The following is a 25768-nucleotide window of genomic DNA, read 5'->3' as shown; positions in this document are numbered from 1 at the left end:
CTGCTGATTTACTTCTGTACACTGTGTGTGTGTGTGTGTGTGTGTGTGTGTGTGTGTGTGTGTCTACATGTGTATGCGTTTTGTGTGTGTGTGTGTTTACGTCATCTTCCAGAGATCACTGCATTCAGGCTGCCCTCAGGAGGGCGAGGGCAGGTGGAGACGGCAAAGAGAGCCACAGAATACCCACGAGAGGTGGAGGTTTGGGGGGGGGGGGGGTGGGGTTGACTGAGTCACACTATGACAGATAAAGAAAGACAGTGAGGAAAAAAGTGTTATTAGCCAGTAAGCAAAGGGACATAGGGAGGTCCAAGAAAAGGAGACAAGAGGGGAGGGGCAGGGGAAGTGATGAGGACAGTGGACTGAAACAGGCAGATTACTCTTGGGGGTGAAAGGATTAGACAGAAAGAGACAGTGACAGAGAGAAAGGGGTCTCTTGTGTCATTCTGGAGAGGACATGTCTTCTTTCTGACCTTTTCAGACGAATTCACACCCCTCCACCCTCTCCCTCTTGGATCTCACCTAACCATTAAAAAAAAAAATCTCCCCTCGTGACTCCCTCTAGCTTTTATTTCATGTTTTCCGCCTCTTTTCTCACATAAGTGTTGGTGAGCAAGGGCAAATGCTCTGACCTCTCGTGCTGCCACTCTCCACTGGGAACTTCTTGTGGTAAATTAGTAATCACACCTAATTTGACTGTTGCTGTGACTTGGTTCAGAGGACATCAGCTCATGGCCAAGAAGAGACAGAGACGGACAATTAAAACTCTAGGCAAAAACAAGAAAAACATACCCCAATCTTGCTGGATGTCATGTCTACTCTGTGTTTTCTCTGTTTATTTGGGTGGCACAACGGCTCAGTGTTTGGCACTCTCATCTTACAGGTGAGGCTTTGGTCCTTCCAGAGCCTCTTCTTTTGCTGTGTTTCTATGTTTCCTCAGAATCTTCTTCCTTTCAGGTCAAAAGATAGAAATGCACTTCAGGTATGAGGAATAGTCTGGCCATTGTTATAAGACCATGTCACTTGTCACAGAACTAGAGTTGGTCCTTGGGCGCTAAGCTGAGGCTGTCAAATACAGAGGATGACTTTCCGCATAGGACACAATGAAGTATTTATGCAGAAGCAAACTCAATACATAAGAGTCATTGTTTGTTACAAGGTTTAGTAACATTGGCGGCGTGTCGCTAAATCACATTCACTTGTAAGTCTCTTGGTATAAAAGCATCTGCCGGATTAATAAATGTAAATGTCATGTAAATCAAGTTCAGCAGTTCAGTGCCAGTCAATTAAACATGGATTTCAATTCTTCTGGCTACAGCATCGTGGTCCAAATGGTTTTATTTCATGTCACCTGTGGCAATACTGATGTCAACAATCAACCCTAACCTTGTTTGCGATCTTTAAAACTGCCGTCAGTGCCACACCTGGGGCCATTTGCTTCATGCTCAAGCCAAATGAATGTTATCAGTGCCAGATCAGTCTGCTATGGTGGGTACAACATCCATATCTGCTTCTTCACATTTAATAATAGCATGTGCTTTTTAATAATGAAGAGCCAATCGCAGACTGGCTTTTGGCTAGTAAGCCTGCCCCCACATCTTAAATATTTATGAAAAAAATACAAAAAAGATTTAAGATGGAATTATGCTTTTGGGCTAAATGTCTGAGCAGCCCTCTTATGTATCCTCCACTTCATCATAGACTGGTGAATATAGCAGTGCTGCTCTCTGTGGGACAAACTATGCAACTACAAATTTTGATGTCAATGAAGTTCCACTCAAAGTACATACAAGTACGAGATTGATGGAAAACGTGATGCACATTGATTAATATACTAGGATGTCTGAGGTTCACTATTGACATTTAAGTGAAATAATTTTATTCATTCACTATCGTAGAAACGTGTGTTTAGTTTTGTAAAACAACCCACAGTGCAGCTCCAATACTCAACCAGCAGCAACAGTCTGCTTCTGACACTCTCGCGATATTCGAGGAAGTTTCGCGATAACACACGCATCTCATTCGAGATAAAGTGGAGGGATTTCTGTGTGTGTACACTGTTGCGACCAAGCCAAGCTAACAAGCTAGCAGAGCAAAGATAACTTATCTCAAACTAACCTGCTCCTCTTCACAAACAAGTCAGCTCTGAGGTGAGGACTGCTACCAAGCGAAACTGCAACAACACAAAGACCAGTTGGTTTTTAAATAGCATTAGCTTGATATCAATATCAACCTTCGAGTCGCTGCAGAAACTAACGCTCACAGTTAAATTGAACTCATCCTTTGCATGTAACTCAGTTTTACAGCAGCACTGAACAACAGTTAAAAAGGCTAAACACAGAGACATATACGAAAAATTGAGTTATTTGTAGCAACAAAGCGACTAAATATTAGCTTTTGTTTTTAGCTGCTAGATTAGCAGTAGCTATCTCGTAGTTAGAGAGAACTTCTGGCCGTTTGGCGTTCTGTAACGTAAATCCGGTGAATCTGTCCTGGTTCAACTCATCATATGACATTTGACATAAAGCGTTATGCAATTTGCAACTTCCCCATTGGCTTGAATAAGTCTGTCTCTGTAGCTGTCTTAGTCATTTAACTTACTAAACTCACGCTTATTGTTGTTCCTTCTGACTGAATATTAGCAAGTGATATATCTAAACTGTGCTGTTTGCATCACTGTAGTAAAGCTTTACTGGCTCTTTGTCTTACTGTGAAACTTCATTTGTGCACTGCAACACCAGGGACTCTCAGAATGGATTTAGAGGACGACACTACCGTGTTAACAACCCTGAAGTCCTTCAATTCGTTCATCAGCCGCCCTGAACATCCACAGCGGCCGTCAGATCACTCAGCAGGGAGTGGAAACCTGCAGACACAGTACAAACGCAGTATGGAGGTATACAGAAACTGACAGCATCAGTAGACTGTGTAAATGAAGTATTGACTTGCAACCTTTGCACTGACTAACTTGTTTTCCCTTTATAGCTGTTGGAAGCAGCAGACAGGGTTCACTCAAAGAATCGCTACCTTCAGTTGGACCAGGAGAAGAAGCAGATGGAGCTGAGTCACAAGCGAGCTCGATTTGAACTAGAGAAGGTTGCTTCTGACAGCGCACGAGACTTGGAGGTACAGGTCACACATTGTTGCATGTTCACATAATAGAGAAGAGTACATGGTGATGATTATTTCTGTTGCAAAAATGAGTACACCCTCCTGAAAGTTACAAAATAAGACTTAAAAAGATATATATTTGGTACTCGTTAAGGGCACCAGACTCACAAGATGATTCTGTTGAACCGTCCCACTCAAACAGGTGTAATTGATTGACAATTAAAGTGGTATCTAACCCCCTGCATTTTTCTCAGACTTAATGCTGACAAAAATGGCGCCACGTGGGAGAGAATTGTCTGGAGACTTGAGAAACAGAATCATTTCATTGCACAGAAAAGGGCAAGGGTACAAGAGGATTAGCAAATCATTGTTATTAAGGCAAAACACAAAAGCAAAAGTGATACAGAAATTCAAAAAGGACGGAAACCAAAGCACAAAAAAGCCTGTTTAGCCTTTGCCAAGGCAACAAGTGGAGCAGCACATCAAGGCTCTCAAGGAGGTCATCCACCAGGAGTGGGACAGGACAGACAGGACAATATGTTGTGAACTTGTGTGCTCGATGCCAAGAAGGGTCAGTGCAGTTCTTAAAATCAAGGCAGGACATACTAAGTACTAAAATAATACGAGGGTGTACTCATCTTTGCAATCCTAGATTTAAGCAAAGCTGCCTAATTTACTTATTTCTTAGATATTGATGACATATCTTTCTATGTTGTTGTTATATATATGTTTAATACATTACATTTTTTTCACCTTCTTATGGATTGGAATGTTGATCATTTAGGAAATTCAAAGATTTCTTTATGTTCAGAGGGGGTGTACTCATTTATGCTGTGTACTGTGTTAAAGCATGAGGTTGACCGGAACCAGGAACTCTTGGGACGAATTAAGAAGTTGGAGGAGAGGGAGACTGAGGCAGCTAAGAAGCTATCAGAACAGGTGGAGGCGAATTGTGCTCTGCGTAAGAACCTGGGGGGCCTGAACAAGAAACTGGAGGAGCGAGATTCTAGACTTAGCACCTCTAACCAGGTACAAACCCACACAGACTCCCTCATACACTTATTTTGCTATTCTGGTCATGTATCTTATCTTTTGTTGGCTTATTCCTGTAATCCGTTCCCAGGCCATCAGTTCTTTGAAGGATGAGATCAGAGAGCTGAAACAGAAGACTCAAAACAAAGACTCGACAATTTCTACTCAAACCCTGGAAAACCAGGAACTGCAGGAACAGCTCGATTTACAACGCAGGTACAGGAGACTACCACTTACATAGCCCTATTTCATGCTAATGTCCAGTGAGCTGTACTGCATAAGACAAATGCTGACCACACACTTCTGTCTGATTTGTATCAGGAAGTATCAGGAAGTCTCTCAGCTTTGCCAAAGTCTCCAAGCTGCCCAAACCTCCTGCTCAGAGCACATCATCAAGATTAAGGTATGTTGCAGCTACACAGTGTTATCTCAGAGTTTGCGCATGAAGGACCAACTTGTCCACCATGCACAAATGGAGATCACAGCATGCCTCTGTCCACAATTCAAGAGACGCACTAGTTAGTAAGTCAAGCAAAAATATGACGATGAAACACAATGCGTTTATGGTGTAAATGCTGACATGAGATTAGGGACGGACACCAGTAATATGTAAGATGCGTGTCATGCCTTGTTGCTCTCATTGCCCATTACTGAGGTGAAGTTGGAGAAGCCAAATTCAGCAGAGGTGTAAACGTAGCAGTGTCTGAGCACCAAGCTACAAACTCAATTTGTAAAAAAAGTGGCTGGATGAGGAGAATTAAATTACAAGCCTTCATCCCCCTGGATGATCACAAACCTGGATAATGTGGAGATATTATATACAGCGACCCAAGTCACTCTGAGCTGCATCATATCCCGAATATTATCAAAACTGGGTTTAAACCTATAACCAAGACAGCGTTGTGTTGATAAACGCACTCACTGTCACATGTATAGTTTATCAGCTGAAATTTTGGACATTTCAATATTTCTTATTTGAACTACAGTTTCAGGTATTTCCACATTGCACAATGTTGGTTGAAATGTTTTTTTTCCACCTCAGTTTTTCATGGTTGGTTCACTTGTGTGTTTGTATATACAGTTGTGTGAAAAAGTGTTTGACCCCTTCCTGATTTATTTTTTTGCATGTTTGTCACACTTAAATGTTTCAGATCATCAAACAAATTTAAATATTAGACAAAGATAACACAAGTAAACACAAAATGCAGTTTTTAAATGAAGGTTTTTATTATTAAGGGGAAAAAAAAATCCAAATCCTGTGTGAAAAAGTGATTGCCCCCCCCCCCCCTGTTAAAACATAAATTAACTGTGGTTTATCACATCTTTGGAAAGCTGAGTTCAATTTCTCTAGCCACACCCAGGCCTGATTACTGCCACACCTGTTCTCAATCAAGAAATCACTTAAATAGGACCTGCCTGACAAAGTGAAGTAGACCAAAAGATCCTCAAAAGTGAGACATCATGCTGCGATCCAAAGAAATTCAGGAACAAATGAGAAACAAAGTAATTGAGATCTATCAGTCTGGAAAAGGTTACAAAGCCATTTCTAAAGCTTTGGGACTCCAGCAGGAGTGGCCGGCCAACCAAAATTACCCCAAGAGCGCAGCGACGACTCATCCAAGAGATCACAAAAGACCCCAGAACAACATCCAAAGAACTGCAGGCCTCACTTGCCTCAATTAAGGTCAGTGTTCATGACTCCACCATAAGAAAGAGACTGGGCAAAAATGGCCTGCATGGCAGAGTTCCAAGACGAAAACCACTGCTGAGCAAAAAGAACATAAAGGCTCATCTCAGTTTTGCCAGAAAACATCTTGATGATCCCTAAGACTTTTGGGAAAATACTCTGTGGACTGATGAGACAAAAGTTGCACTTTTTGGAAGGTGTATGTCCCATTACATCTGGTGTAAAAGTAACACGGCATTTCAGAAAAGGAACATCATACCAACAGTAAAATATGGTGGTGGTAGTGTGATGGTCTTGGGCTGTTTTGCTGCTTCAGGACCTGGAAGACTTGCTGTGGTAAATGGAACCATGAATTCTGCTGTCTACCAAAAAATCCTGAAGGAGAATGTCTGGCCATCTGTTCGTGACCTCAAGCTGAAGCGCACTTAGGTTCTGCAGCACGACAATGATCCAAAACACACCAGCAAGTCCACCTCTGAAAGGCTTAAGAAAAACAAAATGATTACTTTGGAGTGGCCTAGTCAAAGTCCCGACCTGAATCCGACTGAGATGCTGTGGCATGACCTTAAAAAGGCGGTTCATGCTCGAAAACCCTCCAATGTGGCTGAATTACAACAATTCTGCAAAGATGAGTGGGCCAAAATTCCTCCACAGCGCTGTAAAAGACTCATTGCCAGTTATCGCAAACGCTTGATTGTAGTTGTTGCTGCTAAGAGTGGCCCAAACAGTTATTAGGTTTAGGGGGCAATCACTTTTTCACACAGGGCCATGTAGGTTTGGATTTTTTTTTTTCCCCTTAATAAAAACCTTAATTTAAAACTGCATTTTGTGTTTACTTGTTATCTTTGTCTAATATTTAAATTTGTTTGATCTGAAACATTTTAAGTGTGACAAACATGCAAAAAAGTAAGAAATCAGGAAGGGGGCAAACACTTTCTCACACAACTGTATACATGATAAACATTCATGTTCATGAACAGTTGAAATAATTTAATTGTTGAAAGATGTCATGTATGTGTAACAATGGCAACAGCACTAATGCGCTGAATACACACGTACTGTGGTCATTTCTTTTTTTTTTTTATTTTTTTTTTATTTTTATTTATTTTTTTATATAAATGATTTCTCTCTTCACCCTTGGCAGGAGTTGGAGACGCGTCTTGCCTTCCAGGAGCAAGACATCGCCATTGTGAAGACTGTTAAGTCAGAGGTGGCCAGGGTTCCAGATCTGGAGAAAGAGTTGAAGCGTCTCAGAGATGATAATGCCTTTCTCAGGTTAAATCCATTTATAAGTTTTTAATGCTTTCCAGAAGGTTTCACTTTTCAGTAAAATAGACAGACTGGCATTTTTAAAGGTGACAGCCCAGTGTGATTCCACTTGGCTGAAAAAGTTTGACTTGACTTGAGCATTTCAACTTTCGGTCATCACTACCACACTAGGAAACATTAGGTAATGGGTGTCTTTGCTTGTATTGTTTTTTGGATCCTCTAAACCAGAAACAGTTTGTTCAGGTTTATACTGTGTGTATACAATCACTGTGAAAACAGTCTCAACAGTGAGGACAGATCAAATGCAGAAATACAGCAACTGCTCTGTTCCCCACTGTTGACCGTATCCTGATATCAGAGACATGTGACATGCAAAAAGGTTTTTCATGCATATAGATTTTTTTGCTGAACATACCTGACTGCTTGGTCACATGCAGCAGTTTTAAGGTAGTTTTTGTATAGGACACAAAGGTGCATTGAAAAGAACCACAGTGGGAAAAGTAATGCCATGTTTGAAGGTAATGTCATTGACACCATCCATCATGACTGATAACATCTACTGGCAAACCTCTGCAATACTAAGAGGTTGTAATTCATCTGAAATAGAGGCACATCTTCTGTGCCCCTTGTCACTTCAGCACATCTGATCTCTTTTTAGACAGAAACTGTGTAATCTGGGGTTTTAGCGTAATCAGATTAATGCAACACATTTTAATGTGTCATCCAATTTCCTGCTTTAACCTTATCATTTACAACAATCTCTTTTTTGCGTGTGAGTAGATACAGTCACTGTGATACCACTGCATCTGAAATCAAGTTCGAAAATCGTGTCAGAGTGTGAATGTTGCCAGGAATCACAAGTATGCCTTTCCTGCATCAGACACTGAACCTCAAGCTTTTGAAGTAAATTTTGTGTGTTTTTTTTGTCTTTGCACTGTTTGCTCCGTCCAGGGAGAGCAGAGAGAATTGCAGTTTGCTGAAAGAGGAGGTAGAGGGGCTGAGGAGGAAGCTGGAGAGGATGGAGAAAACCAAAGAAGAATTGGTCAATATGGAACTGGAGAAAGAGGTAAGATGTGTGTGGCTGTGAGATTGGATCGTGCATATCACTTGTAGCATATCGGTGTTCGCTTCGTTGTAACATTTCACTACTACAAACATGATATGGAGAGATTAAAGGTTCATTGTACTTATAGTAGAGCCTGACCGATATATTGGTCCAACATTTTTGGCAATATTGGCTGCCTTTACCTACATTGTCCAGATTAGTAGATTGTGTTTTAAGATGCAGTTTTTGTATTTTTGACTGACTTTTCTTAATTCAAGTTTTTTTAAATTTTTATTTATTTATTTATTTATTTATTTGAGTGAAATCTAGTTTTCACAATGTGCTGTCATCCCGCCTCACTACATATCTTTGTCACTACAAAAAAACAAATGTTAGTGAAAACATTTGTAAAGTGTAAATTGGGAATATTGTCTGATATATTGTGATTTTTTTATTTTTATGTATTGATATTGGTGACAGCCTTGAAAATCTTACATTAGTCAGGCTTTAACTTGCATATGTATATGTTTTTTTCTCTGCACTTGACTGTTGTAATAAGATCTACTTCCTGTACATTACAACATGTAAACTGATGTTTCTTCAATCCTTAGAGGCTGGCTGAGAAGCTTCAATCCTGGGAGAACCTCGGGCAATCTACTGGACTTAACATAAGGTCAGACATTGTGTGAGGGTGTGTCTGAATGTGTGACTGTGAGACAGAGAAAGACAGAGAGGTCAACAAATGTGTTTTTCATAGTGTTTATTATATATATTTTTTTTAAAGAAATATGAATGAAATATAAACATGCCACTAGGTGGAGCTGTGGTCACTCCAAATGAATGTGTCTCATCACCGTGGATCGATTCCACCAGCGTTGTATAGGTGTGTGTGTTTGTTTTATACCTGCGTATGTGTGCGCTGAGTGTGTCTCAATGCATCCAGTCAAAACTGGTAATAAGAGAATGATTGCATGTTTCCTTGTGAGCAGTGGAGCAGATCTGACAGATTATAAGCACTGCACCCTTGTCCAGTGCATGCATGCATGCACATATACACACACACACACACACACACACACACACAGCATTTTCTCTACGATTAACTCCGGCTGTGATGTAAACAGAATGTTAAATCGAACATATCCACACAGCACATTTGATTTGTCTTACACTCTGCGTGTTTGTGTAAAATGTGTGTTACATGTTCCCACAGAGCAAAAAGAAAAAGGTGGAGACACTGTAAATTACAAAATGAAATCTTTCCTCTTGCAAGGCTTTATTTTAGTCTTATGTAATGTGTTGTGGGACCTGACGGTATTTTTTAAAATTAGTTATTAAAAGACCTGGTAGGATTACAGGGATGTAATGCTAAACGATATACAATAATTTGGTTGGGCTGTCCATCATGTCTCTGAATATTTAAGTCTGATGAGGCTGTCTTCCTGCGCAAATCCTTCTCTAAAAGTCAGGTGTTCAGGCTGCCATGTCATAGGCTGCCTGAAAACGAAAAAACTGTTGCCCGTAAAGCTGCAGAAGGGCAGCCGTATATGTGACGGTCATACTGATCAAAAGTAAAGGTTAATGCTGGTAGCATATCAACATTTAGAAAGTCCTTGAAGGTTTTTTTTTTTACTGTTTATTAAATGTCCAAATTAATTTTCAGGTGGTTCAGGATGTTTATTTTTCCTGGCACAGAACTGTGATGCAGAGGTAAACAGGGAGTAAGAGCGGTTCAACCAGCAGCCTGTTCACCTTCATTGCACTCAGTGCTGTGTGAAAATTAGTATTAATGCGGATTTGTGCATTAGTGGGACACTGATTACCTTAAAGGCTGTTAAGCTGTCATTATCTTTTCAGGTATATAATTGTGAAAGTTTTTATGAGGAGGTTTAAGAATGATGAAGTAAGTGAAACAGTATATGGATTTATATCACTACAGTGTTCCTTTGCAGTGAAAAGAAAATGGATGACACTTCAGTGACAGAATGATAATATAGTCAGTAATGTAACACTGTCTGAATTGATGTTGAAGTTGAAACAAAACTGCCTGTTAGTGTGTTTCTTGTTCTGTTATTAAATATGAAATATCTGGGCTACAGTGTTTTTGCACACTAGTGTGCATTTGTGTTATTGATTTTTTTTTTTTTTTTTTTAACTTTGCTGACCAGTAAGTAATTTCTCATAACTAGAACCTCCTCATACTTTATATGTTATTTTGTTTTAGTTGACATATTGGAGCTTTTTGTGTCAGTAGATATTTCTGGGTGGTCATGAGTGTTGTGAAAAGAATATGGAGCAGTTAATGAGGAGTAAAACACACTGGTGCTGTTGGTTGAGGAGTTTGTCTCCTGCAGCCTTGGATTTGATTTTCTTACCCCGCCGTTTGTCAGATGAAAATAACTTTAGCACAGACGTTTACCCCGCCCGTCAACAATCCATGTGGCTGCCTGTTGGAGTAGACGAGCCTCACAGCCGCTGCTTGAATTTGCCAGCAGTTGGCTGGTTGCTGGTGTTTATTTCCTTTCCCTCTGTTTCATAGTCTGATAACATTGTGTTTGCTTAGGTGTTTACCCATGTGGATGACAATTGAAAATTGACAGAAACAGAATGAAAATATTTATATATAGGCTGTTGAATATTGAATATTCAATATTGAAGGACAATATGTGGGGAGATTTTCTGGGAATGGGTTTCCTTTTCACTAAAGCTCTCACCAGCTAAAGGCAGGAATAAGACAGTTTGCTACATGTGTGTTTCTGGTTTTTCAGAATAGTTTTGAACACAGTGTGTTTGAAAAACAGTTTGAGGTGTTTGTGTGTATGTCTGTGTGTGACTTCACGCTGCCACAGTAATGGTTTCTGGCTTTTCTTTTTGTATCTCCTAAATTGCTCTCAAGTTCCCCAAGTTAAGAAGTTTTTTTTTTTTTTTTAATTTTTTTATTTGTTGAAAATGTTTCTGCTCAGATTTTTTTTTTTTCAGGTCATTGCTTAAATTACAGCTCAAAATTTTTTAGTAATTGTGCCTTTTCCCCAAAAGAAAAACTGATCTTTACCGAATGTTGTGCGGTTGTTGCAATGGTGGATGTATTGATATTTTATAGAGCATTAACATTGTATGTAACATGAGATTCACTCATAGATGACTTGGGACTTAAACTTTCAAATGGGAAAAAAGAGTTCCTTTTTTGTCTGAAAACACAAACAGCAGTAAGAGTGAGGATGTGTTTAGGTTTCTGAGTCGCTTCCTTTGATCCATATGTTTTCCAAAGTTGAACTCACAACACTTTGACAAGGCTCTGGGTCACCTCACTCTACTCACTGAAGTGTGTGCTCAAAACCAGAGTCACAGTGGCCTTACACTACCTTGACAGTGCATTTACTCTTGAAAGGGTTGCACCTTAAGAGCTGTTCATGACATTTCACCCAATAATATACACCGACCCTGTTATTTGCAACGTCAACAGGGAATGGCCGGCGGAAAAAAAAAAACAAAGCCCTTGAAAAGCAGCAGAACAGAGACAGAACAGCCTCTCATATTAGCTCGGGAGCAGGCTAATCCCTCTGTGCTCAGGGCAATGTGGAATTACCTACTTTGAGTACCATAGTTATTCCATCATATGATTCATGAACTCATATTTTAGTCATGAGATTATTTCCATACCTGAGGCACCACCTAGCTAAAAGGAAGTGGTGATAAATCCACGCCAGCCAACTTTCACATGGCATACTCTGGTTTTCCAACCTTGACGTTAACCTTGACAGCTCAGCGCTTTCCCCTGCATACACCTAATTTGTCATATGACTAGGTAGACTGCCGAAATACCAGGTCAGCTCTCAGGTAACCTCCGACTGTCTCTAGTGAAAGCTGAAGTTTGATCATACGCTTTATTTTCAGCGGATGTCGAACTAACTCCCTCATGTTGAGTTGTGCTACAGAGCAAGCTGCATCACTTCTCAGGTGTGTCATTTTAGCTGCTAGGTGGCAGCAGAATTCTTTTGGATCAGTAGTTACACACAGGATTTAGAGTTTGGAGGTCATGTGGTGCATTTCTGCCTGAGTATATGACTGTCTGCGTTGTGGCCTTCCCATTGTGTGTTTGTGCGTTTTGTAATCTGTCAATCTCTCCCATGGAGTGAGTTTGTTTTGTAGAACCGTGACCAGTATTTAGCCCACTATCCTCCTCATCGCTCCCTCTGCTGCTCATGTCGTTTTATTTCCCAGCTCCCCACTGGCCAAGTAACAAAAGAATATGTAAACGCCGCCGTTTTCATCTATTCTCTATCCTTTCATGCTTTCTCGGTCATATTGATTTTTTTTTTATTTATTTTTTTTTATTGTGTGTATGCGAGTGTGTGTATATGTGTGGACACGTGTGTATGCTAACTGCTCTGTGCTATGTCTGTCTGTAGGAAACCAGAGGATCTGTCCAGGGAGGTGATTCAGATCCAGCAGAGAGAAATTGCTCTGAAAGAGCAGAACTACACACTCAACAGCCGGTAACACACACACACACACACACACACACACACACACACACACACACACACACACACACACAAAATCTCTCTCTCTCTCTCTCTCTCTCTCTCTCTCTCTCTCTCTCTCTCTCTCTCCCTCTCTCTCTCTCTCTCTCCTCTCCTCTCTCTCTGCCTTCAAACCTTTTTCTCTCATTCTGTCTGCCTGCATGCCTCTTTCCCCCCATGTATCTATTAGAGCGTATCTCTGAGAAGTCCTTAATTGTCACAAAGTTAATTAAACTGGTCCTGATTCTGATAGCACTCCTGACAGTAACCACTGGTGTGTGAGCGAGCGAGCGAGCGAGCGCGTGCGTGTGCGTGCGTGTGTGGGAGATTGTGAGTATTCACTAATTAAACTTGTCCTGTTTAGGCAGAGGTGATGTCTATAAGGAGAGCTGCGCGCATGCTCTGGTATATTCATGCTGCAGCTCAGTCCTGCTAAGAAAGCTTTCATTAGCTAACAAGCGTCTCTCTTCTGCTGAGCGTATTGGGCTCATTATGAAGTATTAGAAACAGCAGAACGGCGGAGGGGATGGGAGGGGGAGGGGAAGGTGAAGGGAGCTTGTGGCGTAATAATGGTCCTCGAGTATAATTATTGTCCTATTGATCAGACCTGGCAAAAAATGCCACTGCAAATAATTTCTGGACAGTTGTGTGGGAACTATTTGGTGTGAGTCAGGTACGTCGTCTGTAAGGGAGGATGACTCTAAGTGAACTATGAATTGCTTTTGTCTGATTGTCTGAACATTCAGCAGTAATCAGCCCATTTCTGTCATTCTCTGCCCTCTCTCTCCCCTGCCATTAACCTACACACACACACACCCTTCTTGCTTTCCACCTATCCATCTCTCAGTGTGAGGAGTGTGGAGCGCTTACAGGCCGAGCTCCGTGCAGAGGTGTCCCAGCAGCGCAGCAAGACTCTGGAGGAGCAGAAGAAGAGGGAGATGCAGGATGCTCTGGTCCGTCGACTACAGAAGAGAGTATTGCTATTAACAAAGGTGCCTGACCACAAAAACACACATCAGCAGCTGTTCACACCTTCACAACACTTCCTTCCCAGAATTTTACTGCAAACACTCAGGGAGCACAGTAGACACCTGAATCTAAAGGCCTAATTCCTAATCTCCCCTTTGCACCCCTCTCTCCCTCTGTTTGGTCGATGAATGTCATGTGACTGCTCTGCCTGTCTTGCTTCCCCCTGCTCTGCAGTTCCTGACTAGACCTCCCTGTGATATTGATTTCGCAGTGTGTATAATTCCCTAGGTCAACATACTCAGTCTCTTAGTACACAAATCACACACACACACACACACACACACACACACACTTAGCTACCACTATAACTAAGCAGAGCTAAAGGCATGATGGAAATATGACTTGACCCCAGACTGTTTTGGCAGAGAACGCACTTAACCATTTGCACTTTACCAATAATTCAGAGGGTGTGAATAATTGTTTTTTTTATCATCCAGTCACAATGTAGCAAGACGATATCCATTGTTGTTCAATGCTCTGCTTTCTTAAAAATATACCCTTTTTAATTATTCTAAAAAAAAAAAAAAAAAAGGGTTGTAACCAGCCAAATATTCCTGAAGTTAGATTAAAAGAGCTATTTGTAGGTTGTGCTATTGCTACATAGCCAAGGTTAGCATTAACAGCTGTTTACTCACCAGTCTAGAAGAAATGTTGCGAGTTCAGCATCGCAAAATTGGTGGAAAGCAACACCAATGTAAACCCTTGTGTCTGTCAAGTCTTTTCTTCTTCTGAAGTTAGCACGCTAACCAGCTAGCTCCGGGCCCACATCAACTTGTGTCGTCACTTTGCGATAGCGACTCACTGTAGCCTTCAATGTGTCCTGAAGATGTAGTCCTGCTCAGAGGGCGCATTATAGCCACCTGTATTATAAAGACAACGATGGCTGAAGCTTTTGTCAAGCGACAATCACCACCACGTTCAGCAGCAGAGAAAACTTACAACAAGGCACCTTAAAGCTGAAAGAGTATATTAATACCTCTCACCCAACCATGTCTACAACTGCCCAAGTTTATGTAGTCTTTTCTTCATCATTTTTCTTTTGTTCATTTTGTATATTTACAAGAAAACTACAGCATACTAATGTAAGAGATATGGGAGGGCTGCAACCAAGCAATGTTTTTACTATTTAGTCTTATAATATGATACATTCATTTTGTATTGATCAGCTATAATTGTGTGAACAATAAGATAAACAGATAAACAGATTCCCCTTCCACCTGAGGGAATAACTATAGCCGCACACCGGCTCACAAATCAATGATGATGAAATGTATACTGTGCAGAAATTACCCTAAAATAAAAAAAACAACAACAATGTATAAACTCATACAAAAAGTAATCTTCTCAATCACCACTTATGAACCACACTTATGAAGTGTGTAGGGGTGTGTTAATCAGCAGCGACCCTGCCCTCTGCCTGTATTTTTTTATTTTCTTATTTTGCTGTGTTCGGGACATTGCGTTCTAGGCACGGTGAAACAATCAGAAAGTAATGTTTTACTTCTCTGCTTTACTGCTTTGTTCTCATTAATGCCACTCCCTCTCTTCGTTCACTCTCCCTCTCCCACTCGTTGAGTCCGGGAGGAGGAGGCCAACTTTGAATGGTGTGTTCACAGACAGCAACCAACAAATCCTGCAAATATTATTATACCTATACAAATATATCTTCAACTGCCTTGCTCAGCTGCACCTTGACAGCAGTTCTTAAAGAAGTGGAGAGGAGAATAAATTTCATTACACACACACACACACACACACACACACACACACACACACACACACACACACACACACGAACCCCGGGTTCTTCCAGCCTCGTCAGTGAAATGAATCCGTCCGTCTCTGCCACAAGGCTGCATCTCCATTATTCTGCTTTTGCCCTGTTTTATTTCTTTTACACTTTTGTGGGACAGACTCACTGATCCATTAGAGGCACAGTCACATCTTCATGCACTAGATAAAACAGTTGACATAAAAGCAATTTAAAAAAACAAAAAATAAAAAATAGATGATGAAAACAGTAATGATAGTTTTATCACTTTGTCCTCCTGCTCCCTGTTTGTTTGTGTGTTTTTTAAAATGAGAGTTTTTATCAGAGACGAGCCGACAGATTTTTGATTTAGATTGAGTGAATTTCATTGCACAGTAATAGACAGTAAATAGCCAAAGGGCTTGCTGTTTAGGATAGGTACCAAACGCGCACGCATGCATGCGCACACACACACACACACACACTGACCTCTAAACGTGTTTGTACCTTTTCTGTTTTTTCTTCCGTTCCATTCCTGTTGTGTTGTCCTTTTCTTGTCTCCTTTCAAAGGTTCTCACAGCGTATACGTATTAGGCTGTTGTGTAATGTTGCATGACAAGTGAAGCCGCTTCAATGCCAAAACAAATAAAGTTGAATTAAGTATGATTTTGCATATAGTGTTTTTAAAGAACCCGACTCAGCCATCTTTAAATGGATTATGTTGGTTTCGATCTGGCTAATCACAGGCTGAATCTGATTAGGGAAATCATGGCTTGTTTTCTGATACTAACCTATGAGCTAATCTGACAGGGCAGTAGCAGCCCATTATTCACAGGATTGTATATCTGGGAATTACAAGGTGCTTTTAGGCTCTTGTAAAAAGATCATCTGCACTGGTATTTATTGCTAGTGCTTATGACTTGACTTGAACCTGATTGTCATATGCTTCCCCAAATTAGCCCTGTTAATAATAAACTATTGAGCTTTTAATGACCTTCAAAAGTCAAGGATGCTCCTAAGTAGCCGGTTTGTTTGTGAGGTGTTTATTAAAAGCCTGATTGCCACAAAATGCCGCCTGCTTAGCTTCATAATACAGAGTGGACCAGTGCAGTGAAGGGAGGGGAGGAGACGCATCATTTTATCTGTCTTGAATGACAGTGAATTTCCATTAATAAATGGGCTGTTTGCCAGTTTTTTTTTTTTTTTTTTTTTTCAAACAGATGAGATTTTTCTTATTCATCATGTTACCTGGCAACTGGTACATATTTACTATGTAACACATGAATTAAACGTTGTAATTAATCATTACTGGTTAAAATGTTCTAATGTCATATAAATATTTTACTTCGCACTGAGTAAAAACATTTACATTTCCTGTGCTTTCAGATGTATTTGTCACTTTGTTATTTCACACATGGACAGTAAACGCAGATTAGTCTTTCAAAGTTGAGTTGAAGTTGCTGAAATGGACCAATGGTGAAAAAATGTGACACGATTTAGAGGCATTTACATAATTATGATGTCTGTGGTGTGCGTCTACTACCATTTACTTTTGTCTTGCTCCGTCACCCTCGATCATACACACACATCTGACTCCCTTTAGATGTTTGTTTGTTTGTTTGGAACCATTCCAAGTCATGCATGTTTTTGAGTGTGAGAACGAACACTCAAACGTCAAGCAGAAAGACACAGACTGACAGAGACTCGTGAGCTATTTGGAGACAGCGTGTCAGCCTGAGTGACACTTGTGAAGATGTTGGCTTTAAGAGGTTCTGATCCTCTCTTCTCTAAGAGGAACAACCGCTTGGTGTGTTGATTTACTGGACCGAGAACAGTGTCGAGGACATGTCTTGCATTGCAGTGTTACAGAGGAGGAAAATGTGAAGTTTTAAATGATCTCATCACACCTCGGAGAAGAGAGATGAAGCAGCAGAATATTATATGCTTTGTTTGCAAAGACATTTCTCTGTTGTGACTCTGATTTGATGTTTTGATTGATTCTTTATTCTTTGTCTACAAAGACATTTGCCTCTGACTTGATTATTACATGAGGAGAAATGCAAATGAGCATGACCACAACCTTAAGCTTCTCTTGTCACAGCTTGGATGTGAAACGCGCAGCTGCCTGATACTTTGTTCCTCATTTACAAAGGCATTTGCCTGCCATATTAACACACAGCCATACATAAGTAACACAGAGGAATCAGAAAAACATCAAAGAGCTTTAAAACTTCCAATTTATTCACATACATTACACATCCGATGGCAAAAATTCTGTAATGTCATGACTTTCTTCTTTCTTTGTGGCATTAAAATGTGTGTGTGTGTGTGTGTATATGTATATTCAGCAGAATTTTTGTAGGGTGATGTTAATGCAGATGTGTGTGTGTGTGTGTGTGTGTTACAGGAGCGTGATGGAATGCGGGCTATACTAGAGTCCTATGACAGCGAGCTGGCGCCTACCGAGTACTCTCCTCAACTCAGCAAACGACTCAGAGAGGCAGAGGACATACTGCAGAAGACGCAGAACCACAATGCGGAGATGGAGGTTTGTGTGCACACATACACAAGGACCAAACCTGTATTTATAGTCCTCTCCTTTGTCCTCCATATAGCTGCGTTTATTGTTATTAAAACCAACTTGGATTCAATTATATTTTTAATTGAATATAGGCCTGCACGGTATGAGGGAAATTTGCAATGTGGATGACACTGTTCAATTTTGTAATGACGATATTACCTGCAATAAATGAGCAAATATTGAGGTGTGCTTACACAGTTTTGCTGAGTGAAGCTGAATGCAGAACACAGACAAAGGTCACTATCGGTCATCTCTTCCATCCCCCTCCTTCTGCTGCAGGTAATGTTGCTGTGAGGGGGGTCTGCTGTCTCAGACTGTAGCTAGTTTACAAAGGTTTGTGTCGAATGAAGCTGCAGTCTACACACAGAAAGATTTCCATTTAGCTTGTTTATAACAGTTCACTATTAGCTTTATGTTAGCGCACTGTGCTCGTGTAAAACCATCCACGGTGGATGGAAATGTTGAAAATGTAGCTTTTCTTCGTGTTTAAATCTTGTTGAACAGGTGGTGTGATGAAGAGCTACGACTGTAGTTGTTGTCAGCTCCGGTAAAAAGTTCACTCCTCACTGGTCTACACTGCCGCCTCTGTGCTGTCTGCTGTGTGTGAGAGGCTGCAACCCGACACCAAAACGCGGTAGAGTTTCTTTTCCCGGTTCAATTGGCTCAGGCGCTGCGCATTAAAAATCCTTCATGCATGGCGTGTGTAAATAAAATTATTTTTTCTAATTCGTGTTTCAGTCAGTGTTTTGCGATGTGTTTATTGCACATGTTCATATTGCGATGACGATGAAAATAAGCTTAATCGGTCAGCACTAGTATTAACATGCGTCTTCAGTGATCCGATCACAAGTGGACAGCTCTAATTACGTCAGTTCACACCTGACTTTAAAATGCGTCTCCACATGCGTCTTGATTGACCACTTGTGATCTGATCTCACTTCCCCGCTTTATATGCAAACACCCCCTCCGTGCCCCGCTCGCTCTCTCTCACTCGCTCACTCTCACACACTCCATAGACTGTAAATAAAGATGGATGTAGCCTCCGTGACGTCACCCATAGGTTTCTGAAGAGCGGTTTTGAAGCTCAGAGCGGGCTGCTCCATCATCACCATCTTGGCAGTACCTGACTCCCACGAACTCCTGGCGAATACAAAAATGGGCAAAGAGGAGGGGCACGTGTTGAGCCGAGACTTCGATGCATGCCGGCTTGTGGCAGGCATACGCTCACCTGTCTGTCACTCAAAGTGGCACGCCCTCAATTGTGCAGAACTTAAAGACTTAATAAAATTTTAACGAGTTATATAAAAAGCCCCCCCCACCCTGTACAGTTATCATGGAGGAGAAACTTAGCAGTTTTTGTACCAGGCTGTAAACATGTTTATTTCTGCTGTAAAGTTGGACCTTTTTGAAATGGGAGTCTATGGGGATTGACTTGCTTTTGGTGCACTTTAACAATGGACCTGTGGGGTGGGGGCCTCGGTGGCTCACCTGGTAGAGCACGTACCATTTGGACTCAGTCCTTACCACAGCGGCCTGACCCACAGCCCTTTGTTGCATGTCATTCTCTCTCTCTCTCTCTCACCCCACACTTTCCTGTCTCTCTCTCACTGCTACTCTAATAAAGGCATAGAAAAGCCCCAAAAAAACAAAACAAAACAATCTGTCGATTGGCTAAAAACATACCTGTTTATTTGCATATATAGCGGGGAAGTGAGATCCGATCACAAGTGGTCAATCGAGACGCATGTGGAGATGCATTTTAAAGCCAGGTGTGAACTGACGAACTGAGAGCTGTCCACTTGTGATCGGATCACCCGAGACAGATGTTAATATCAGGTCTGAACAGGGCCAATGAAACTGTGTCAGAGGACGTCAGTAGAGTAGTTGGTCCATCAATGTGGCCCAGGACGCATTTTGCGTTCACAAAGACTGTCAGGCGCTGCGCCCTAAAAACCCTGTGACTGCATGGCGTGTGTAAATAAAATTATTTTTTCTAATTCATCGCGTCTCAGTCAGTGTTTTGCGATGTGTTTATTGCACATGTTCATATTGCGATGACGATGAAAATAAGATTAATTGGTCAGCACTAATTGAAAATAAAGTACTGATGATTTACACTCCTAGGTTGCTCGCTAGTGTAGTGTTCATGTTGTTAACTGGTACTTTGCACATAGCTAATAGCGTTGCAAATGTGTGCTGCTCAGCTGCTCCCTGTCCACACAATCAGTTTGCTTAATTAGTGGGCAAGTTAAAACTGATAAAACTGCTCTTGTAGTACACAAGGGCATTGTGAGCAACACTGGAATGAAAAGAAGGCGGGAAGGTCAGTGTTTCAAAATTGAATGAAGTGCACACCTTGGTTGATATATGGTCGTGCCGGCTTCTGCTCTGTGCACCTGCTCTGTTTCTGTCAATGCTGTAAATTGGAAGGAAAAAGACAAGTCATTTTTTATCGTATTTTGTGTCTCTAATGACTTCTTGTTTGTCAACTCAGTCCCAGCTGACCAAAGCACAAGAAGAGACAGGGACGCTCAAACTGCAGCTACAAACGGTCAGTATACATTTACATACAAACTTCTATGCATGTCTATGTCTGATATATAATGACAAATAGAAATCGTTTTCTAACCCTAGTTAAATTCCATTCATACTCCACCAGTAACTGAACAAAAAAAAAAAACAAGAAACAACAATGCAAAATATTTAAATGTAAAAACATTAACCCTAACCCTAACCCTAAACCTTAATTAGTATTTAATGATTAGCCAACCCTTTACAGGCATTCTACCCTCAGCCATTAGCACTCAAAGGTGCTTTATAAGTACGCTTTTGCTACAGAGGCAACATTAGCATTAACAGCTGTTTATTTACCAGTCCATATGAAATGTTCTGCATCAACCCGTCTAGACTGGTGGAAATGAATGCCAATGTTAACTCTTCTTTTGCTTCTATTTCTATCACTTCTACTGAAGTTAGCATTCTCAAGTACCTTTTTAGTTGTGACTGTTATCTCAGCAGGTGTGCTGTGCCCTCCTGTGAGTCAAAGACGCTTTAATACCTCTGTGACTAATGCAGACCAACATCATTTTTACACCCGTGGTCCTGCCGATCTTTTCAAAGGGGCAGTCTTATTTAGCAGCTGGATAGGTATTTACAGTACAAGTACATTTAGTTTTCTTGTGTTGAATGCTCTCCCTCGTCTTAAGGGGCACAAATTGACAGGTGAGAGGATGCATACTACTAACACTGGAACCTTTTTTGTTTTATTTTTATTTTTTAATCATCAAGGTTGCAGTGACAAGATAGTGTAGCTTGTGAGTAACAAACAGTCTAATGTGAATTTTGGCAGATTAAATGGGTCATTTCATCTGTCAAGTTTGCTGTATGAATATTTCTTAATTAGTGGTTCTGTAAATTACAGAAAAGTTATAGAAAAAAAAAAAAAAAGTTGACTTGTTTTAAAATATGATATAAAACCAGGATAAAGTAAAGAGTCGGCAGGCGTGACCTAGACTCTTCTACATTCTCTGTGAATCTGTGTTTGTGTCTTCACTCGTTCTACAATCTCTCCTCTTTTCATGGCTCCTTGTTGCCAGGGAGACATCAACATAGCCATGGCAATGAGTATTGACGTGTGAAATCCACCTGTCTGGTATAGCAGTAATTACTTATTCGTCTTGGGAAGACTGGGAGTGAGGATGAGCTGAGAGACAGACAGATGCAGTCAGACAGAGGAAAATGGGTGTGCAAATGGAAATGAGGGATAATTGCAGAGAGGAGAGCGAGATCAGAGAGAAACTAACTAAGACACAGATGGACTAAAAACAAGGACTAGGGGGGGAAAAAAGCCAGGGCACTATGAAATGGAAATGGAAAATGAGTCAGTGTATGGTGTAATGGTGTATAAAGGATATATCTGTTTGTCTGGATATCTGACTGGAAAAGATAGCAGCATACTGGAAGAGAGTCCTCAGGATTTATCTGCAGGCAAAAAGGTTTCTGCCAGGCAGATGGCCAAAGGTGGGCCGACGCTTGTTTAACAGGCCCATTTTCTTTTCTGTGTGTCCCAGGTGGAGCTGGAGATGGAGGCTCTAAAGAAGCAGCAGGCCTCCGCTGCTGACAGCAGCTCTTTAGCCACCAAAGAAGAGGTCAGCATACTCAGGTAGTTAAGCACACACATCACATCCACACACCCTGTTGCAAAGACCACCAAGTCAAAACCTGGCACATGAAAGATTCATGTCTATACCTGGGGTGGATTAACTCACAGAGACCTCAAATGCGTGTCTGTGAGCAGCGCCATACCTCAAGGATTAACCTATGGAGTCAACAAAATGCGTAGGGGCTATTTTGCACGGTATATATTAATTACAAGCGAGTGAGTGTGTGTGCATGCATTTTTTCAGACAAAAAATTGAAGATTTAGAGGCAGAGCGGCAGCGTTTGGAGGAGCAGAACAATATCCTGGAGATGAGACTGGAGAGAAACAATCTACAGGTAGGCACCAAAACTTCCCTCCAACTGTTTTCTGTGATGGATTTATTCGTCTGGCACAAAGGAACCAATTTAATAACCCCAAGGGCAGGAGCCTAGCCCGTATGACACTGCAGATTGATTCACACAAACGCTTCCCATATCTGACAGTTTTTCAAACACAATTGGACCCAGGTGTGATTCTGGCAGCGTCCAATGGAAAAGTTGTAGAACCTGTGGCTGATTTAAAACTCCTTTATTTGTTGAAGGGATTAGGATGGACAGAAACAGTTGGGGGGGGGGGGGTCGTGAAAATAAATGTAGACCTTCCTCAGTGTTGGCTCTGTATGTGTGTGTGTTTCATCTCAGTCAGGTCCTCTAACTCCCCTGACTCATACTGTGCCAAACTAAGTCTACCAGGGCACTTTAATGAAACGTGTGTGGGCAAGCGTGTTGGTTCCATTTAGCTGTGGGGTGAATGAAATCCATGTGCTCTCGAGCATGACCACCACTTTTAAGGCAATTGACAACCCAGCGTGTGTGTGTGTGTGTGCGCGCGCACACAGGTTTCAAGGTTGCACGGTCAATGGATCAGGTCAGTTCTTAGGAGTTAATTTTTATGACTCCTCCATGGTCTAATGCACACCAAGAGACCTCTACATCAGGCCGAGTGCAGAGATGAGTGACTGAACGGGGAAGCATTTGTAAGGAGAAATGAATGGGCTCGAGTGACTTACAGAACTGAATGCTCGAATAAATTGACAGTAGGATTTTCATTATATCAACTTGCACTTTAGATTCCTGTGGCAGAACCCATCATTTCCACCCTGTCTTTATATTTAGATCATACTGACGAGTGTGACTGTCAACCACTCAGATTACCAGTGTAATGAGACTGCTTTCCGTGGACTCGAGCTCAATCATCCCCACCAGCAGTCTGTCAGGAGGCGCTCCTGGGAAATTCAGATTTTCATACCTCTATATTTCTCATTTTTAATACTATTAAAGTGACTAGTCATATATAACAGCAACTCAATTTTATCATATTGTTAACAATATGATACTTACATACTGGTTCAGTGGTGAACGCTGGTGTCATGGAAGGTCTCTCTCCTCATCAGGGGCCTGGATCATGAAGCCAGGTCCGTAGGTTAGCCAGCGATCTTATGTTTTTTTTTTTTTTTTTTTTTTTTTTTTTTTTTTTTTTTTTTTTTTTTTTTTACAACTGCAATGCTTTCATCTTTGTATTTCCAGAATTACTTAACTCTGGATTTCCTACAAACATTCATTATTGATCATGACAGAAACGTAAACACAGTATATCCTGTTCACCGTATTTTTCTTCCACCACCTCAGTTGTTCAGAACAGTAAATTTGGAGGCTTTATGAACGGGTTATTGGTATTACCATTCATCATTTGGCAACAGAGAAGCAAAACATAAACTTGACGAAATTATTGCTTTGTAGGTTAAAACGGCGACAAGGTAGATTGGAACAGAATGAGCAGGATGATTGTTTTATTGAATTTCTTCAGAGTGGTTTTTAGTAAGGATATTTGTCTGACAAGGCCGTCTCCAACAGCCCGCAGTGTTCAATTCAGTCTTATTATTAAGAACAATAATGTTATTTGCAGACAGGCTTTCAGAACCTGTCAAGAGCCGCTCTGCTCTCCTCCATGTGTTCTGTCTTATTTTAAGTAGCCCCCCTGTGGTTTGGACCCTGTGTTCTTTCTGGTGTGACATGACGTGATCATCATCATTCATAAAATACAATGGAATTGAAGTTGGCTTGTAAAATATAAGAATCATTCATCTCTCATCAATCTTGCCCAGTTTTTTTCTTTTGCACTGCATACCATAACATCTTTAATGATAGACTTAATACTGCTGTACTTTGTCTTTGTGCTCTTGCTGTCATGTCAGTGTCTAGACAGAGATAATTGTTGCCGTTGCAAGATGTTGCATCAACATAGTCTCTCTGTTGTGCATGTGCTGATGTGGCCATAGCAACATTATGTTTAGACATTAGTTTCAGTTAGAAAGAAATAGTGCTGCTGATATTTTAACCTGAGTTTGTCATGCTTGTAGTTTCAATGTTTTTTTCCCCCCGCAGTCTGAATGTAGGTCTCACTGTGGTAGTTATGTCATACAAGGGTTTGCATGTTCATGGCAGTTTGACCTGTATACTGCTTTGATCAAGTTTTTGTATATTTATAGTCTTGAAATCCTGAAAACAATTTAAGCAATTTAAAAATCTGAAGACATGACTAAATGTTTAAGGCCTGCAACCAACTCCCTGAGGCTGCAGTGTTGACATCTTTTCCTTTTTTTCCCTTTCCAGCATTGGGGTTAAAAATATAAAACTCATAGTGACTATGGGTTTTTATGGCAATGTGGCAAATGGTACCAAGATTTGTTGCTCTCTTGTTAGATATTTTGCTCTGCATAATGTTGGGTAGATGTACAGATCATGTACTTGCCAGCAGTTGTCACCCAAGCCGACAAATCAACAAAACAACAATCCCTGGTGACATAAACATGCACCACTTTGATTACAGATTTCCTTAGGGCAACCCTGTCCATACTTATATTTTACTGTGACGACTGAACAAAATATTGTTCAATATTTTTAATGAGATGTCAAAGACCGTGCACAGTGGAACCTGGCTGTTTTTTAAAGGAGAGGAGCTGCAACACTAGTGTCTGAGAAGAAGAAAACACAGAAGGGTACAGTAATGAAAGGAATGGATTTTGACCTGTTATTTTGTTCAATATGGTCCATTAAATTATCTCCAGACCAGCCCTGATACTGAACGGCTCAGGGTATCTCCACTTTTTACCAATGACATCTTATGATTTTTCAACAAAGGTAACTAGAAATCTTTCTAGTGAACAGTGAATATTTTGTCTTATTTAAAAAAAAGCACAGCCTTCTCCTCTTTGTCCCTCTACCTCTTTTTAGTCACTTTATTGTTTTTGAAATGTGTGTCACAGACCCAAATTGTGTGAAGCTGAAGTGGATCTCAGTTAAGCCCAGGGTGATCTTGATATCAGCTGAAGGATGGCAGCAGTAGTTGAGGGCAAGAAGGCACAGTCTTCTGTGTGGTTGAAGTGTTTTACACAGCATCAGGCTTAAACATGCCTTTCCTAGTATTGGACTTCTGAGAACCTTCCCTTATCACCTCAGTGTTGTAAATACATTATTGACTGAGCTCCAGACAGTGTGTCGTCCCATCACGCTCCTTGTTTGTCATGTAGGGAGTTGTGTGCAT

The 25768-nt window shown here is 40.9% G+C and overlaps 1 protein-coding gene across 1 annotated transcript in view; it reads left to right on the top strand.

Annotated features, from left to right (window-relative positions):
* Positions 1 to 2068: 2068 nt before the first annotated feature.
* mad1l1 (mitotic arrest deficient 1 like 1) overlaps positions 2069 to 25768 on the top strand; it is a 62769-nt gene continuing 39069 nt past the window's right edge. The window contains exons 1-15 of the mRNA XM_022738215.1: positions 2069 to 2147; positions 2739 to 2893; positions 2983 to 3123; positions 3958 to 4137; positions 4232 to 4356; positions 4462 to 4543; positions 6972 to 7102; positions 8048 to 8162; positions 8753 to 8814; positions 12551 to 12637; positions 13512 to 13656; positions 17851 to 17991; positions 20519 to 20575; positions 22095 to 22186; positions 22431 to 22521. Of these exons, the coding sequence (XP_022593936.1) occupies positions 2750 to 2893; positions 2983 to 3123; positions 3958 to 4137; positions 4232 to 4356; positions 4462 to 4543; positions 6972 to 7102; positions 8048 to 8162; positions 8753 to 8814; positions 12551 to 12637; positions 13512 to 13656; positions 17851 to 17991; positions 20519 to 20575; positions 22095 to 22186; positions 22431 to 22521 (1593 nt within the window). The 5' untranslated portion in view covers positions 2069 to 2147; positions 2739 to 2749. The remainder of the gene's footprint in view (positions 2148 to 2738; positions 2894 to 2982; positions 3124 to 3957; positions 4138 to 4231; positions 4357 to 4461; positions 4544 to 6971; positions 7103 to 8047; positions 8163 to 8752; positions 8815 to 12550; positions 12638 to 13511; positions 13657 to 17850; positions 17992 to 20518; positions 20576 to 22094; positions 22187 to 22430; positions 22522 to 25768) is intronic.

This window comes from Seriola dumerili, unplaced genomic scaffold (assembly GCF_002260705.1).
Source record: "Seriola dumerili isolate Sdu_G_001 unplaced genomic scaffold, Sdu_1.0 BDQW01000035.1, whole genome shotgun sequence".
NCBI classification, from domain to species: Eukaryota; Metazoa; Chordata; class Actinopteri; order Carangiformes; family Carangidae; genus Seriola; species Seriola dumerili.
This window is presented reverse-complemented; position numbering and strand designations above follow the sequence as displayed.